This window comes from Callorhinus ursinus, unplaced genomic scaffold, assembly GCF_003265705.2.
Source record: "Callorhinus ursinus isolate GAN/ISIS: 27379988/994484 unplaced genomic scaffold, GSC_fseal_2.0 scaffold9, whole genome shotgun sequence".
Lineage (NCBI taxonomy): Eukaryota > Metazoa > Chordata > Mammalia > Carnivora > Otariidae > Callorhinus > Callorhinus ursinus.
In genome coordinates this window covers 5134243-5151075 of record NW_027397071.1, presented here as the reverse complement: position 1 = coordinate 5151075, position 16833 = coordinate 5134243, and the positions used below count along the sequence as shown (strand labels likewise).

General features: G+C 36.7%; 1 protein-coding gene across 7 annotated transcripts in view; it reads right to left on the bottom strand.

Moving 5' to 3' along the window:
* CSDE1 (cold shock domain containing E1) overlaps positions 1 to 16833 on the bottom strand; it is a 40385-nt gene that overhangs the window by 6435 nt on the left and 17117 nt on the right. For 3 of the 7 annotated variants that reach the window (XM_073896095.1, XM_025872496.2, XM_073896093.1), the window contains 14 exons: positions 15212 to 15410; positions 14076 to 14185; positions 13582 to 13674; positions 12861 to 12958; positions 10062 to 10143; positions 9593 to 9721; positions 9364 to 9489; positions 8497 to 8709; positions 6615 to 6755; positions 6365 to 6529; positions 3204 to 3311; positions 2417 to 2592; positions 1729 to 1841; positions 400 to 519 (listed from right to left, as the gene is read on the bottom strand). In XM_073896095.1, the coding sequence (XP_073752196.1) occupies positions 400 to 519; positions 1729 to 1841; positions 2417 to 2592; positions 3204 to 3311; positions 6365 to 6529; positions 6615 to 6755; positions 8497 to 8709; positions 9364 to 9489; positions 9593 to 9721; positions 10062 to 10143; positions 12861 to 12958; positions 13582 to 13674; positions 14076 to 14185; positions 15212 to 15410 (1873 nt within the window). The remainder of the gene's footprint in view (positions 1 to 399; positions 520 to 1728; positions 1842 to 2416; positions 2593 to 3203; positions 3312 to 6364; positions 6530 to 6614; positions 6756 to 8496; positions 8710 to 9363; positions 9490 to 9592; positions 9722 to 10061; positions 10144 to 12860; positions 12959 to 13581; positions 13675 to 14075; positions 14186 to 15211; positions 15411 to 16833) is intronic. The other 4 variants (XM_073896094.1, XM_073896097.1, XM_073896096.1 and 1 more) reach the window with 4 other exon arrangements.

Below are 16833 nucleotides of genomic sequence, written 5' to 3'. Positions count from 1 at the left end.
ATACAAGTGAATGCTACTTAAGAAAATTTGTTAATACTCATGTAAATAATGAGAATACAGGAAAACTATAAAATTGTACTAAACACAGTCAATGTGAATATCTGATTATCACACATTAGATGCCTATTGTTAGTGTGAGATTTTATTCTCAGTCTATTTCAATATAACTCAGTTCCCCACCTATCATTTGTTCACAATATAAACCCAGGCTGATCTAATTTCCAAAGCATATAAAAATAAAATCCAAGAGATGGGGGTGGGGTAGAGTCACTTTTCCTTAATTTCAGTTTTTAAGGAAGCAAAAAACAACTGCAACAACACCAACGTATTTTAAAACGTTCAAAGTAGTCATGTGAAAGTAAAAACAAATTTCCAACCATCTGATAGGGCTGCTCTTACCTTCCTCCACAATCTCAATCATTCCTTGGTACTCAGTCTGTGTTGGATCAACACTCCTCAAGGGGCGAATGACTTTACCAGAGTAGACGGTGGGATCAGCTTCCTCAGTAATGCCATTCACTACAAAACAAAAGCATGTTATAACTCTTACTCAACAATTTTAACTCTATTCCAGAGGAAAAGCAAAAATCATTGCAACAAATGTTAGAGGGCTGACTGCTTGTCTGCTACTCTTGAAATATTTCTAAACTACCTTTAAAATAAAGAAAGTTAATTTGTTTAAGGAATTAGCAAGTATTTATATTTAAAACACGTCTTGTTCTCTTCATCTTTTCTAGGTGACCAAATATCACTTTTAGTGGATGCCTTCCCTGGTTTCTAAAATGGCAACCCCAACACTTATATACTTCCCTGTATTTTAATCTTTTTTCTTTTTAAATGGGGGGAGGGCAGAGTTTGGAGAAGCAGGCTCCCTGTGAGGCAGGGAGCCTGATGCTGGACTCGATCCCAGAACCCTGGGATCATGACCTGAGCTAAAGGCAGAGGCTTGACCAACTGAGCCACCCAGGCGCCTCCTTTATTTTAATCTTAATAACATATATTACTATATCTCTAAACATACTACACACAATATTTTACTCATCTTGTTTGCCCGTAAATACATAATACAAACTAAAAAAACAAAAACAAAAAACAACTCAACAAAGGCAGGGATTTGTCTGATTTCTTCACTGCTATATCCCCAGTACCTAAAACAGAGCATGCACTTAGATATTTACAGAATTGAAATGAACATTCACGGCTGTCCTTTCTCTAGGTCTCACCAAGAAAAAGTGTTACTTGGGGAACTGAGATGAAAGCCAAAAGCTGCAGGTTTTTTAAAAGTTAGAGATCCTAAATAGCAACAATTTTCTTAAGTTCCCATTATTTTTCATATTAGACTCCTTCTCCAAAAGTCTCCTAGAGGAATGCCTCTCTCCCCATCCCCATGGATATCACATCTTGGAGTTATTTTTTAAGAAAGAAATATTAAATTGAAAATAAGCATAAAGCCAATGACCTAAACCATCTATCTAGTGGTTCTCAAACTTGAGTAGACATCAGAATTATCTAAAGTATTTATTAAAACAGATTGCCTGTCCTGACTTTAGTAGGTCTAGGATGGGGTCAGAGAACTTATTATTTCTAATAAGTGGCCAGGTGATGCTGCTGGATCATACCTGGGGGACCACTAATCTAGAATGATTGGGTTTTTGCTCCCTCTTGCATACTACCCCTTATTTCATATCAAAAGCAGAGACTGAGTAAGTAGAAATCACAATTCATTACCTGAGTGTGTTTTGTTCACTTTTTCTGCACTGACTTTGTTGCCTTTGCCTTTGGACAAGCTGTACTCAACCATGTCCCCCAGTTCCAAGCTATCAACATCACCAGAGAACTCACTGGGAAGAAAGGAAACATTTGAATAAGCAATCACCACAATTATCAAGAGTAGCAAATAAATTTTATTTCTTCTATAACAACATTCATGGTGTGCTTACTTATGCTGGATACTGTATTAAGCACATTATAGGCACTGACTCTTTTAATCCTCAGAAACAACCCATTAAGAGGTTACCATTTTCCCCAGCTTCAAGACAATGAAACTAAGATACCAGGAGGTTAATTAGGTGGCAGAGTCTGGATTTAAACCTGAACCGTCTAAGAGTCCACACCCTTAACTAACACTATGCTATATTAGAACACCAAATCAGATGTACAATTCTCTGGTAGCAACATATGTAACGTATTCTTTCACCTAAGCAGAAAAGTTCTCCTCCAATGTTCAAAGCAGGTACAGGCCTTTATCTTTTGGCCACATGTTCTCTATACAATTAACTTTTGTTTATACATTGCCATAATTTTACCGATGTGAGATTTGGATGTAAAAAATATATAACCACCCAATACTAAATGTTTTAGACTCCCAAACCAAAGAACGGATAGTAAGCTCTAAGTTCTACAAGGCATTCCTCACCTGTAATGGAAAAAGATTTCCTTATCATGATTGGCTGTTTCAATAAATCCAAAATTATCCTTCAGAGTTGCCACATAACCCAAGAGCCTCTTGGAGTTGGAATTACGACCTAAAAGTCGCACACAAGTTGCAATCTGTTGTCCAGGCCTCTGTTTGTCACTAATACTAAATTCAACCTGTGAAAAATAAGGATGTTCATTAATACCATGTCTTACAAGCTCTTTACCTCAGGACCTATTAACTTCCCCAGACCATGTTTTCCATTCCAAATATCCTTTGTGTTAAATACTCTGATGGAATATATTTTCACCAAAACTAACACTTCTATGTCTCATTCCACTTTTCATAAGGGATCAAGTTTTGTTCTCCAGTGTGTATTTATTCCTTATATATTCTCAATTTCTCTAAAGCAGGGCTATCAGAAAACCAGACAATGTTAAGTATGAGAAAAATGCACAGCAATACAGAATCTTTGGTGTGATTTTACTTTGATAATGTTTCGGTGGCTGTTTTAGCTTGTAATATTATTACTTTTATCTAACTGACTTAGGCATATCTTAGCTAATGTTTAAATACTGACTTCTCAAAAAGCTTTAACAAAGGGCTTCCTAGACCCTCTTCTAATTGAATAAACTGCTTTTAAATGGGAAGCTGTTCCTATATTAACCTCATAAGCACAAAGCAATTTTAGCAAAATTTGATAAAATTAGAAAGAAACCACTGTGCAAGACTTATAATTAAGATGACAACCTTTAACCCTCCTCTCAAATAAACAGAATTATCTTGCCTTATCTCCTATTTGAGGAGAAGTAGATCCTTCCACATCCTTGGCTTGAAAAGCAATAGTCAATTTCACCCCACAATCATCATAAGCAATAACACCATCCTCAGCCTCCTAAAAAAGAGACAGAATACAATGAAAAGAATCAAGAAAAAGGCAATAAAGCAGCTACAGTTTTTGCAGACCCCTGAGCTAAAGAACTGGCACAGCTGTAGAAATATCCTATTCTAGGTTTCCCTAACAGTAAAAGATCTTTTATATGAATAAAACGTGGTTAAAATGTGGTCTTGCCTTAAACCAGGACTGACTCAAACTGCTGTAACTAGGTCTTTTAGTCTCAAGAACCTAATTTTTGTTGTTGAGGGAAAGCTTGTTGAAAATTTACCACACACTCATTCTATACTTCTCATAGACCATCAGCAATTAAACTGAGCATGTATTTTTAACAAAGTGGAAATTCTGTAGGGCAAGAAGCTTTTCTATCACCTATTCTGAATCTCCCATAGTACCTTGTAGTGTTTTGTATGAAATGTATTTAACTAATGAACAAGAATTTAATTTGGTATAGGATCTAGCACAGTTCAGAGCATGTGATATTCAAACAGGCGATTATACCAATGTTTCCAAAGTAACACTTAAATCACTGTTGAATACCAGAAAGATTAGCTTTTCAAAAGTCTTAAGAAATTTCAGATATGCCACATAGAATCATACAGTGAACAACACTATACAGCAACTACGTAAGTTAACACTGCTCCTATGGTTTCAAATCATTCCTATAGGGATTACTGCCCACATCCCTCCTTTCCTAAGCTCCAGAATATATTACCAATTACTAATATTCAAAACCAATTAATTTCTACTCTTTTATCATTCATATTCCTTGTACAACTGCTATATAATCATACTGAACATTTAACTTCTATCAGACATTATGTTAGGCACTTTATATTACCAAATTTAATGTTATGATAAAACCATCTTCAAAGTTACTCTTATCTCTATCAGGAAAGTCTTAGGAAGTTAAAATAAACTTGACCAAAGTTATACAGCCAATACAAAATGATGCTAAGAATCTGACTTTGGTTAAATGAATAAGGAGGTCAGCGAATTCAGGTTTGACCCTGACTCTTTTGCAAGTCAACCACACTCAAAATCTCAGCATTTGATTTTGCTCTCAACTCTAACCCATTAACCTCAATCCAGTCATTATCTGACAACATACTCGATAGCAAGTATAGGAAATAGAGATAAGACAATCCCTGTTCATGAAGAGCCCAGTTTAGCAGAGAACACAGATTCATGAACAAGTGTAATACACTATTATAAATAAGCACAATGACAGAAGGACTCACTAGGGTCCAGTGTTGGCCAAGAAGAAAAAAAACAACAAAAGGGCAGAAAAGTCTCATACAAAGGCTGTCTTGATCAAGTCAGTTTTGCCAGAGCCATTTGGGAAGCAGGGCTTCCAAGAGCTAAAAACCATTAAAAATAATCCCCAATGGTTTTCTTTTGTTTTTATTATTTTTAACAGCAGCACTTGGGAAATTCCTACTATGGGCCAGGCCCTGTGAGAGCTTTTTCAATGAAATAGACTGATTTTTTGTTTAAAAACTTAAGCTCAGAGGCGAAGTGATTTCCTAAGTTACAAAATAAATGGTAAACAAGATGCTATTCTACTCTTGGGACGCCTGGGTGGCTCAGTCAGTTAAGTGTCTGCCTTCAGCTCAGGTCATGATCCCAGGGTCCTTGGACCAAGCCGCATTGGCTCCCTGCTCAGCAGGGAGTCTACTTCTCCCTCTCCCTCCAACCCCTGCGCCCCGCCCTGTTCCCCCCACCCCGCCCCGGTGCTAATAAATAAAATAATATTCCACTCTTAACAGGCTCCTAGTTATTTCTAAAATTACATTACCTTCTCTCTGGTCTACATTCATGATCTCTGTCCCCCGCTTCAAGGCCTATCTAAATGTCTTATTAGGCCTCTTCATCTTTTGCCTTTCTCCACTCCCATCTAGGGTTTACACTATTGCCATTTCTTCCTGAAGTACATTTCTACACTTGATCTTAGCCAAAAGGCCGAGAAGCGATCCTGAAGTACATTTCTGATGACGCTTTCCAAAAGAAATCTTCTGAGTACAGAACAATGTCTAAAGTCTTTAGAGTAGCAATCAAACCTTCTTAATCTAGCTGTATCCTGATTTTTCACCCTTATTAGGCCCCATCAAAGAAAAACCCTATCTTCCTATTTAATACTTAGTGTTTTCTAAAGAAACCCTGATTTTTATTTGTACCTCTATTCTGTGAGGAATGTCCTTTCCTCATTTATCTCTACCTATTAAATGTCAGTGCCTTAGTGAAACCATCCCAGACCCCCCCAACTTAGAATTCATTTTCACCACAGCACTCTTATTGACCGTTTATGGCAACATTTTATATTTTGTATGAATTACCTGCTTCTATACAACTCCCAATTTATTATCTACTTGAGAGCAAAAGCCATGTTAGACTAGACAGCTTTATCTCTCTAGTCAGTGAACTAGTCAATAAATGGAGTTCAAATGTGGGAACTGAGTCTACCAAAATCTGAAAGTTTTAAACTGCTTTGGAAGACAAGTACTATCATTTTAGATGAGCGATTCTCAACCAGGAGTGGTTCTGGGACATCTGGCAGTATCTGGCAACACTTCTGGCTGTCAGAGAGGGGGAGAAGAAAGATAATGGTCTCTAGTGGGAAAAGCCCAGGGATGCTGCAAAACAGCCAACAATGCACAGAACAGCCACCCACCTCCAAAGTCAATAACGCTGAGATTAAAAAACCTTTTAGATTAGTTCATCACTGTTAATATTACAGAGAATTCCAAAAGAGACAATACTTAACTCCATTATTGTGTGGACAGTGGTTTCCTTGAAGCAGACTAATAAAGAGCTACATATATCATGGGCGCCTGGGTGGCTTAGTTAGTTAAGCATCCGACTCTTGATTTCAGCTCAGGTCATGATCTCAGGGTGTGAGATCGAGCCCTGCATCAGGTCCCATGCTCAACTCGGAGTCTGCTTCTTTTCCCTCTCCCTCAGCCCCTTTCACCACCACCCCCACACACCTCTCTCTAAAATAAACAAACCTTAAAACAAAACTACACAAATCATCTTGATCATGTAAAACTTACCTTTTCTTTGCCTTTATTTGGGCTAGTGGTTTTAGGGTTGGAGAAAGTGGCTTCTTTTTCTACAGTGCCCAAAAAACGATGATCTGAATGGGAGTGGAATGAAACCGTGCCCTTGGGAAGCTTTTTAATCCTAACAGCATGATTTCTTTGGGCAGAGAGCATATCCTACAAATGATAAACAAAAGTAACTTTAAACTGAAAAATGAAGCACCAAAAAAACCATCCCATTCTTTTCTCAAAAACTACTCACAGGAACCACAGTAAACTCTACTTCATCTGCAATATGGAGCTGGTTCCCATCCAGAATTTCACTGAAGTGGAAGAACATACGAGCATCACGATCCACACACTTGATGAAACCAAAACCATCTCTCATGGCAGCAATTACACCCTGAAATCCAGATAATATTTTCACTGGCTGTGAAGCTTGTCAAGAAAACAACACTCAACTTTGGAAGCATCAAAGTTGAATTCATTAGGAATTCTCTATATTAATGACCCAAATTCTGTATCTACATTTTAATTTCTCCATTTAAATACAAACTCATTGCTTTCAGTCTTTCAGTAAATTAACCTCTAAGCAATTGTGTGAGATGCTACTCCTTGGCCGGTATGCACAGAAAAAACTATTGCATTGGAAAGTAAACATGCACACAATGTATTCCTTTTAATTCTCAAATCTGTGAACTTGGTATTACTACCGTTTTGCAAGATGAGGAAATTGAGGCTGAGGGAGGTTAAGCAGTTTGTCCAAAGCACACAGCTAAATAACTGGTAGAATCGAAGATTCCAAATAAGGCCCAAGCTTTATGACAACATCCAGAAATTTTAAAAATCTATACACTAATACTTCAAATACTTCCGAAGTCAACTAAAAGCAACTTTTTAGTCTCTATCTTAAAAAATTTTATGTGAGTTTAGGCACAGGAAAGGCTTAAGATTTAGGTCTAAAGGATAAATACAGGAAGTCATTTTTTATTTCTCACGCCCCCCTTTACTAAATTATCAGCTCTGTGAGGGGATTATATCCAGAGTTAACTGGCACACGGCAGGTACTCAAATGTTTACTGAGACAATTATTATCAACCTACCAATGACTTATATATTGCATACTGATTTACATCATTACTGATGATTCTATAACCAGTTCTGAATATAGCACAAACAATATTCTGACATTTAATCCTTGCTATATCTTAATGACTGCCAAGATACTCTACGATGTAGTCCATACTATAAAAAGCAAAATAGATGCTACCTGAGAAGTTCTTAAAAAAATCATTCATTTGGTTCTCAAAATTTTTAAAGTTAAAAGCACACTGCAAGTGTCAAATAAGATCAGATCTCCAAAGGTAAATGTTTAGAGAAACTTAAATTTCCACTGAATGTACCCAGTTCCACTGACAGCACTGAGATACACAACACGTTATGACCCCCAACAGAACTATGAATTACATCTGAGAAAGTTAATTTATGAAAACCAAGCTTGTAAAATACATTTGGAAACAATTCTGGTATATGTCATTTCTGGATTTATATCCATTTAAAAGAATTTGCAAAGCCCAAAAAATCCAAAACCTATTTAACTTTGTTTTACCCAGTGTTTACTAAATATTTTATGGAACAGTTTGGGAAAATCTACTTTCTACAATGATAGACTTGAATTTTCTCAGTCCGGAGAATCACCGACTCTCAAAAGATCTTAGAAATCATCCTGTACACGTTTCCTTTTCTAAAACTTTTTCAGGGGCACCTGGGTGGCTCAGTTGGTTAAGCAACTGCCTTCAGCTCAGGTCACGATCCTGGAGTCCCGGATCGAGTCCCGCATCAGGCTCCCTCCCTGCTCAGCAGGGAGTCTGCTTCTCCCTCTAACCCTCCCCCCCTTCTCATGCTCTCTCTCAAATAAATAAATAAAATCTTAAAAAAATAAAAATTTTTCACATCTACTCCAAGATAACTGGCAGAGTCAGATATCAAACCCAGACTGACTCAAACATCTGTGTTCTTAATCACTTAACAAGGTAACTGCCCAATGTCGTCATTACCTTAAAAACTCAGTACAGCATTACAAGTTTGAATATACCATTGACCCCCATGATGAACACAAGTATCAAATAATATCCAACACTTACCATCTCTCTGGCTTCATTAGTGAACTGAAACGTATTTGATAGAACTTCTATGTTGGTTGCTCGTTCTAATTTGTCACGTCGGTCTGTTGAAATATTAAACCTAACATGGTCGCCTTCCAGCAGGGTCACCTTGGATTTTGTATCTTTGTCTCCAAAGGGAAGTTCTTTAGGAATCACAAAATCAACTTTGATGCGTCCTGGCAATGGGTCATTCTGATGAGAAGGAAAAACTATTTTAGCTGGAGATTTCTCATCCTTCCTAGTTCTAAGTCAAACAAGAAGAACACACAGCAAACCCATGTTATTTATAATAAACAGTTCCCTACAGAGAAAAAAGATGTTGATAACATAAGTCCAATTTGAAAGCTGTGTTCTATGGTCACATGATACAATCATAAAATCACAACATTGCAGTTAAGAACCTTCACTCTGACACAAAGATATTTTATTTAAGGAAAAGAATTTCAAGTCTTTTATGTTTCACGTTTCTTTAGCAATGACACCACTAGTCTCCTCTCCTCACCTTACCTCCCACACAAATGAAAACAAATGCGGGGGCGGGGGGCCTAGGAGAGAACCCCAATAAACGTACACCCAAACTGGTTTTCCAATTTAACCAGCAGTTTTGTCCCTTTGTCCTTATCACCCAGTAAAAAATAAAACATATTCGTGGATACATCACTGGTTTCTCAGTTTAATTATATATATATTACACACACACACACACACACACACACACACACACACACACACACACACAATTGTTCCACCATCATAAAATTACATTAATCGAGTAAAATTTCTGTATACCAAATTATTCTACTACTGATGAGACAAAAGAAAACGCTCCTGAAAAGGACTACTTACCTGGTTTTTACTGGGTACTTTTGGGATTACTTTGGTTACAGTTCCTTCAAAATGTTCAATACTGATATCTTCAAAAATGACTGTTCCTTGAGGCAATAGTCTGACATCTGTTGCAACTTCTTTACCCTAAATCACAAAAGGGGGGGAATCATTTCAAGTGTTTTCTAAAAATTTAATTCATTTCTGATCTTAAAAGAAGGCCAAAGATCAAGTTAGTCAACTATCTTACATTTCTGTCCTTGATCGTGAATTCCACGTCATCTCCAGGCTGTAAGGTTTCTAAGTCACCCTTAAATTCACTATAGTGAAAGAATATCTCTTTTACAATATCACCTCTTTCAATAAAGCCAAACGCCTCCTAAAGACAAACAAGCAAAACCCAAAAAGTAATAGGAACGTTAGGTACTTTTAAGTGTACATACTTATGATTACAATTTGCAATCAATAAGCCTTTTCATAAAATTATACTGTACCGGAAACAATATATTTGGTTAGGTCTAATATTAACAGTTACCAATTACATGGCCCATTTTAAAGAACATAATGAATTAGTAACCAAGGAATTTTAAGAGATTTCTTCTGATGTTAACAGTGAAATATTTTTAAAGGGAAGATAAAGAGAAAAAACAAAAGGTTCTTGGATACTAAAAGTAGTCAAAGAAAAAAACCTCAAGTTTCTCATATTTGATGACACTTACCTTCATGGCACAAACTACTCCCTGACAGCGGGCTTGTTTCTTTTTCAACAGCATAATATTACGAGCACTTACAGCACCAGTACTAGAAAGGAATAATTGGGTGGGGTGGGGGGGGGAATCGAAGAGGGGTGAAAAATGCATTGGTTTGGTTAGGTATGATGAGTCCAGAGAAACAAACTAGTTTTCTGAGGCCTCAAGAATTTTATGTCAACATGAAGAGCAAATGTAGTTTAGGGCACATGATCCTTTTCATATGGCTTCATATGTAAAGGATTTTTGCTCAAATTCCCTAGCCTTCTAAACTGGACACACACGTATGTACCATTTTCCTCTTAGACTCTTAAAAGAGTATCATGGACACTCTATGCTTTTCTATTGCAACAAAAGAAATAAAATCACAAGTTGAATGCAACCAAAGATGGGGAATCTAAAGTTTTAGGGAGGTCATTTCTTGGATAAACATTTGAGTAGATATTATATGCTACAAACAAAGGTACTGGGGATACAGAGATTAATAAGAGATGGTCCCTGTCTTCAATGAGTGCTGAATTTAGCAGCTATCCCATCAATTATTTCTGATTAAACAGCCATAAAAGAAAGCTGAGTAAATGCAGTGATTAAAGGAGAAATTTTCGACACTCTAAAAATGACACTCACCTTCAAGGAAAACCAATTAGGCACCACATATTACCCTGTCCCCATCTTTGAGCAGCAACAATGTGAAACTGACTTCATTTTAAAGATGGTACAGACTGTTGGTGTAGTTGTTTTAAGAAAAGCTGCAGACTAAGCAATTACTTCCCTTAATTTTTCATGGACAAACTATAACCCAATTGTGCTTTTTATTTCAAAAATTAACAGGATAATGAAGGCACTGGAAAAATCCTACCTGCCTTTACAACTTAACTACAGTGAAAGGCTTTAGAGCCAGACTGGGGTTCAAATATCTGCTATTTCAAGGCTCTATGACTTCAGGCAAGTCACTTTAACTTTATGAGAACGTACCTCAATTTTATAGATGACATCAGGTGAAGCTGTTCTCAGCTGTTCTCAGGATTAACTAAATACATAAAGTATTTAGTACAAGTGCTTGACACACACAAACTTAATAAATGTTAAATAAAGCCCTTTCATTGGCTCCACCTTTAAACTCAAGCCCTATTCCTGCGCTTCCTGAGATCAGATTGAGGCCTTTAGACTGGAACTAGTAACATACCGACCAACTCAATCTGAGTCCTTTTATTTTTTAAAGATTTATTTATTTAAAAGACAGACCGTACACGCAAGAGAGCATGTACGAGGGGGGGAGGGGCAGAGGGAGAGGAGCAGGATCTCAGCTGGGCACGGAGACTGACATGGAGCCTGATGTCGGCCCAGACCCTCTGATCATGACCTGGGCTGAGATCAAGAGTCTGACACTTAACCAACTGAGCCACCCAGGCGCCCCTCCATCTGATTCCTTAAAACGAATAGACTAAAGTCTTACAAGAGGTAAGGTTCAGGGCTAATAATTCTGTACATGCTCTTGGGACTTTGCTTTCTCTGTGCTGTTGGAAAGTGCATTCCTAGCATTTTTTCCAACTTCCTTTTAACTTCCTTCTGTACTCTTATAAAAATAATTATCCCTGGGGGCACCTGGGTGGCTCAGTTGGTTAAGCGACTGCCTTCGGCTCAGGTCATGATCCTGGAGTCCTGGGATCGAGTCCCACATCGGGCTCCCTGCTCAGCAGGGAGTCTGCTTCTCCCTCTGACCCTCCTTCCCTCTCGTGCTCTCTCTCATTCTCTCTTTCTCTCAAATAAATAAAATCTTTAAAAAAAAATAATAATTATCCCTGGACTTAACTACACTTTCCTTAAACTGCTTATGCTGATGAATTTCACAGCTGTATATCCTATTACTAGCTTGTTTCAGACTTATACATACAACTACATGTTCAGTAGCTTCACCTAGATATACCCAGACACCTCAAAGTCAAAATGCCAAAATAAGTAGAATTCTCCCACACTTAATACTTTCTTCTGTATCTTCTTAGTCTGGTTAATAAGATCTTAGTCTGGTTAATAAGATCACCATCTGCCTAGTAGCCAGAGAAGTGGCATTTGGGACTCCCCTCTCATTAATTCCAATATACCCCTCTACCTCATCAATCACAAAACTTGATTCTATCTTCTCAGTGTGGCTTGACTTCCCCACCTGACCACCCCTGACACCTGGCCTAACCATATTAGTATGTTAGATCTTCATCTTGCATATTAACTCTCATGTCACTGCCTGGAGTACTCCTACTGTCCAAATGTCTACCATCTCCATGACTTTCAATGATCTAAACTGATCACCCCTCCATCCCTGCTTCCACCCACTTAAAATCCTTCAAAGAGTCCTAGGACTATGGGATAAAGCTCAAACTTCATCTTCCAATGATTTAGTCAATTCAATCAACGCAAACTTTTGGCCATTTCCTCAAAATGATACTTCTACTCAGAATGCTTTTTCACCCCCTCTCATCTCCCTAGTGACTTTGTACCCTTCCCTCAAAACTTCTGACTTCTGAAACAGCTCTTTGAAAGCTCTGACCATATTTTAATTATATTCCTATTTTTGACATCTGCACAGTGCCCATCATAGAATAGACCCTCAAATGCTTAATGAAGTTTAAAAGATCATGAAAATTATCATTAAAATTATCCACATTTACAAGTTAGGTTTTTAACTCATTTCAAATTTCTTCTTCTTATTGGAGGGGGTGGACAAAAAAACAAAAACAAAAAACCCCAACTTAAGTAGAAAAAAGAACTTACTGTTTATTGTTATCAATTACAAAGTTTATTTTATCTCCAGTTTCCAGCTGAACATTCCCTTCGACATCTTCAGGGGTGTAAGTCAGATAAAACACTTCCTGTGAATTAATAAATTATTATTACTATATTGGCAGGATGCACAGAGTTCTCTGTATACTGTGATTTACTTCATTAAATACCTCTTAAACTGGCATTTTAAGCCAAATTTCTTAAAAATGCTTTATAACAAGTACATCATTTTATTCATATAAACACACACTTCCCCTCCAAGATGCTGATGACTTCTGCGAGTCCACAGCTGAGCAGCAATCCAACTTCAAAAAGCTTACACACGTGGAAGCATTTGCCCAGAGACTGTAGTTACATTTCAAAAAAAACAATTTTTATATAAGGCATTCCAAACAAAAAAGATGGAGTTAGTGCTTAAAAAGAACCAGAAAAAAAGATCCCCTCCCACAACCCCCAAAAAAGCGAGTAAAAGGAACATTTTACCTTAATGTTCTAACTAAGGTCACACTTGGGCAAGCTAAGACACTTGGAAGTCCTAAGGATTTTTTCTTTTTAAAGTTTTTGATTATGCTGCACTCGAAAGCCTCTTAGAAACCAAATTTAAAACTGAATTTATCAACTGCAGCTTACGTTTTCTATTTTGAATTTTAAAGTACGCTTATAGATCACATGGTGGATCAGGCAAAGGTTTAAGAAAAATACACAAGTTTACCCCATTACGTTCGTAGCATACACTCCCTGTTGGACTCTGACCCGGGGCAGCTGGAGATTTACTCTCTAAGTTGTGAGGAACAGCGCACACAACCTACCAGTCAAAAAAAAAAAAATTTCCATTGCTAATCATTTCAGGAGCAGCACTGTGCAATATTAACTGAATTTTAATATCCTCTATACTATACATAGGGATGCATTTTAGTATGATCCACAAGAGGATGTCATGCTGCCAATTTTCAAACTTACAGTACGTAAACTGACTGTAAGTACAGACTTAGGGTTATATATAAAAACCCAAATCGAGTCTTGACCATATTTTGTATTGAGGTCAAGAAATGCCAGTGCTTCTGATAGAATTTTAAAATAATAATCTTTATATACTATAGCTCTCTTGCGTGCAAACTGAGGAGATGGGGAGAATCTTCCTTTTCTAATGTGAAAGATATGCAAATGCAGGGCCCTAAGAAAACACAAAGCATCAAAGCCACTAACTTGTCCATTTATTCGTTCTTCAGGAAGGATTTCTGGTTTTATCTTCACCAGTTTAACAGCAATGGGTTTCCCAGTCCGCCGGTCAGATGATACTTCAAATTCAACATCATCTAAAATAAAGTAAGTATCGTATTTGTTGGACTAATTTTGACAAAATAGTATCTCACTTTCAAGCCAAACTTAACGTAGCATTTGAGTTGCTATAGACCGGTGATTTCTCAAAGTGTGGCTCCTGGACCAGCATCAGCAGCATCACCTGAGAGCTTAGAAAAAATGCAAATACCTGGGCCCCACTCCAGACCCATTGAAAGACAAACTCTAGGCACCAGGTACAGCAATTTGTGTTTAAACAAGCTCTCCAGGTTATTCTGATACATACTAATGCTTCAGAACCACTGCTTTAGACGAAGACAGGAATACCTTAGTCTTAATTTTCATAGCATTTACATATACTGCAAATGAGGCAATATAAAGATCATGACTTTTGGCAAGTTTTCTTTTTTCTTAAGCTTCTCTGTACCTCAGGTTTCCTCATCCACAAAATAAGGATTAACCAAAACAATGCTCTTGTAGGGTTTAGAGTATTAAGTATGCAAATACTCATGTTAACTATTGTTCTGACATTCCCCCCAAAGATATTTTAAAAAACACACACTGAGACCTTATAATTTCAGTCTTCTACTAACCCATACATTTTCATATGTGGAAGTGATTTCTATGGTGTAAGCCAAGATGAACAGTCTAAGTGGTGACTTTTTTTTTTTTCCCCCCAGGTACTACCAAAAGTATTACCTGGTAAAACAGTCAAAACTAACATTATAAAAGTTTAATATTTTCATTGGCTTAAAATCTAATATATAACTAATGTCATGAATATAGAGAAAAATAATTAGATCTTCCAAGTATCTATTTAAAAAAATATTTAAAAAATTCAATCTATCTTTAAAAGTCAGTGAGTCTTTCATCCCCCAAAAGACACACCACAACAGAAATCAGAATTCTGCTGGTTTATGGAGACACAAGTCTGTAACTGGGACAACTAAAAGGCCAAAAATATAACACTGTCTTGAGCAAGTTGACATGCAAGAGAAATGTGTGATGAATTATTTTAAAAAGGATAATCAATGACAGATTACCTCCTACTTTTAAGTCCTGCAGGTTGCCATTATACTGTGAACAGTGGAAGAAAAGTCTAGCTTGACGTTCTGAACACTGAATAAATCCGTAAGAGGTTAGCAGTTTTTCAATAACCCCAGTTTCACGCAGTGCTGCTGAAGTACCATTAGGGTACCCATTGTGTCCATTGTTATGGAGAAGGTTTGGATCAAAGCTCATCTGTTTTAAAAAGAAAAAGAACTTAAAATATTCAGATCTGGACATTATCTTCATAGCACAGTTAAGTCCGATTAACAAATCACTAAATTTTTAATGTAAAAAGGCAAAGAAAAGTAAAGGAAAGTTTATGAAATTTTATCACTGAAATATTAATTTAGCTAATAAACCATTTCAGAAGACATAATTTCATTTATTTTAGGGAACTGGCCCAACTTATGGTAGATTTTCACTTACCAGCAAAGAGCAACTACGTAAGTAAAAGCTGCTTTTATGTTAACTTTAAATTACTAAACAGTAATTTCAGAGAAAGGTAAGGGATATCCAAGGGATGGCAACCCAAACTACCAGAACACTTCCTTGAGAAATTAAAATTGACTTTGAAACTTAAATAGAAACCTTAATACTATTTGGTAAGCCATGCATCCGAAAGCATTTATTTAAATTAGTAGAGATGAAAACAAAAGAAACCTTGTATGCAATACTTATTTCAAACTAGAAAATATCAGAGTAATGCATACTTAGATTCTTCAATGGAAAACAGGCCAAAACAGTGAGTTGGAAAACAGGATTTTTCTAAGACAAAACTCCAAGACAACAAAAGCTCTTCAAATCTAAAAATTTTTAACCATTTCACAGGTATATTTAAAGAAATCTTTTCATCCATTTCAGACACTGATGCAATCTCTAAATACTGCCATTTGCTTCTATGATCACATAAAGCAAAACAGAAGTCTTCAGTGAAAACTATTTAAATACAATGCAGTGGAGCCTGTTTACATCATCAAATACTGTATCACATTCGATATTTCACTCTACGTTGAGTAAAATTATAAAAACAAATTATTTCATTAATGTAAGTGATGAATTAAAGAGGACAAAATCCCTAGCAAAGGTTAGGTCTGTAACTAATTTACTATGACAGCAACATATCCACATTGTTACTAGTTTTAGACCCTTTCATTGAAAATTTGACTTATTAATAAGCATTTTAAGTGTGAATTTGGCATTATTAATAAAAATATTTGTCACTAGGAAAAAAAAGAATGACAAATTCTAAAATAATAAACCCTTGGGTTTCCCAAAAAAGGTTCAGTGTATAAGATGGCCAGATCAAAGCCATCCAATCTGTAGGTGGTTAAGTTCTAGTTCTTTCATGCTAGACATTGCTCTGTTTACCATGTATTAACTCATTTAATTTTTACAAAGCCCACGAGAAAGTAGTATTATCACCATTTCATACCAATGAGGTAACAGACACAGAAAGGTTAAATGACCTGCCAAAGTCAAACGGTAGAGGATTCAAACTAAGAAGGCCTACCTCTACAATTTGACTCTAAACTAGGGCTTCCCAAACTTCAACTACCTGGCAATCTGGTTAAGATACAAAATACTGATGTTAGTGGGGGCAGGAGTTTTGAGATTC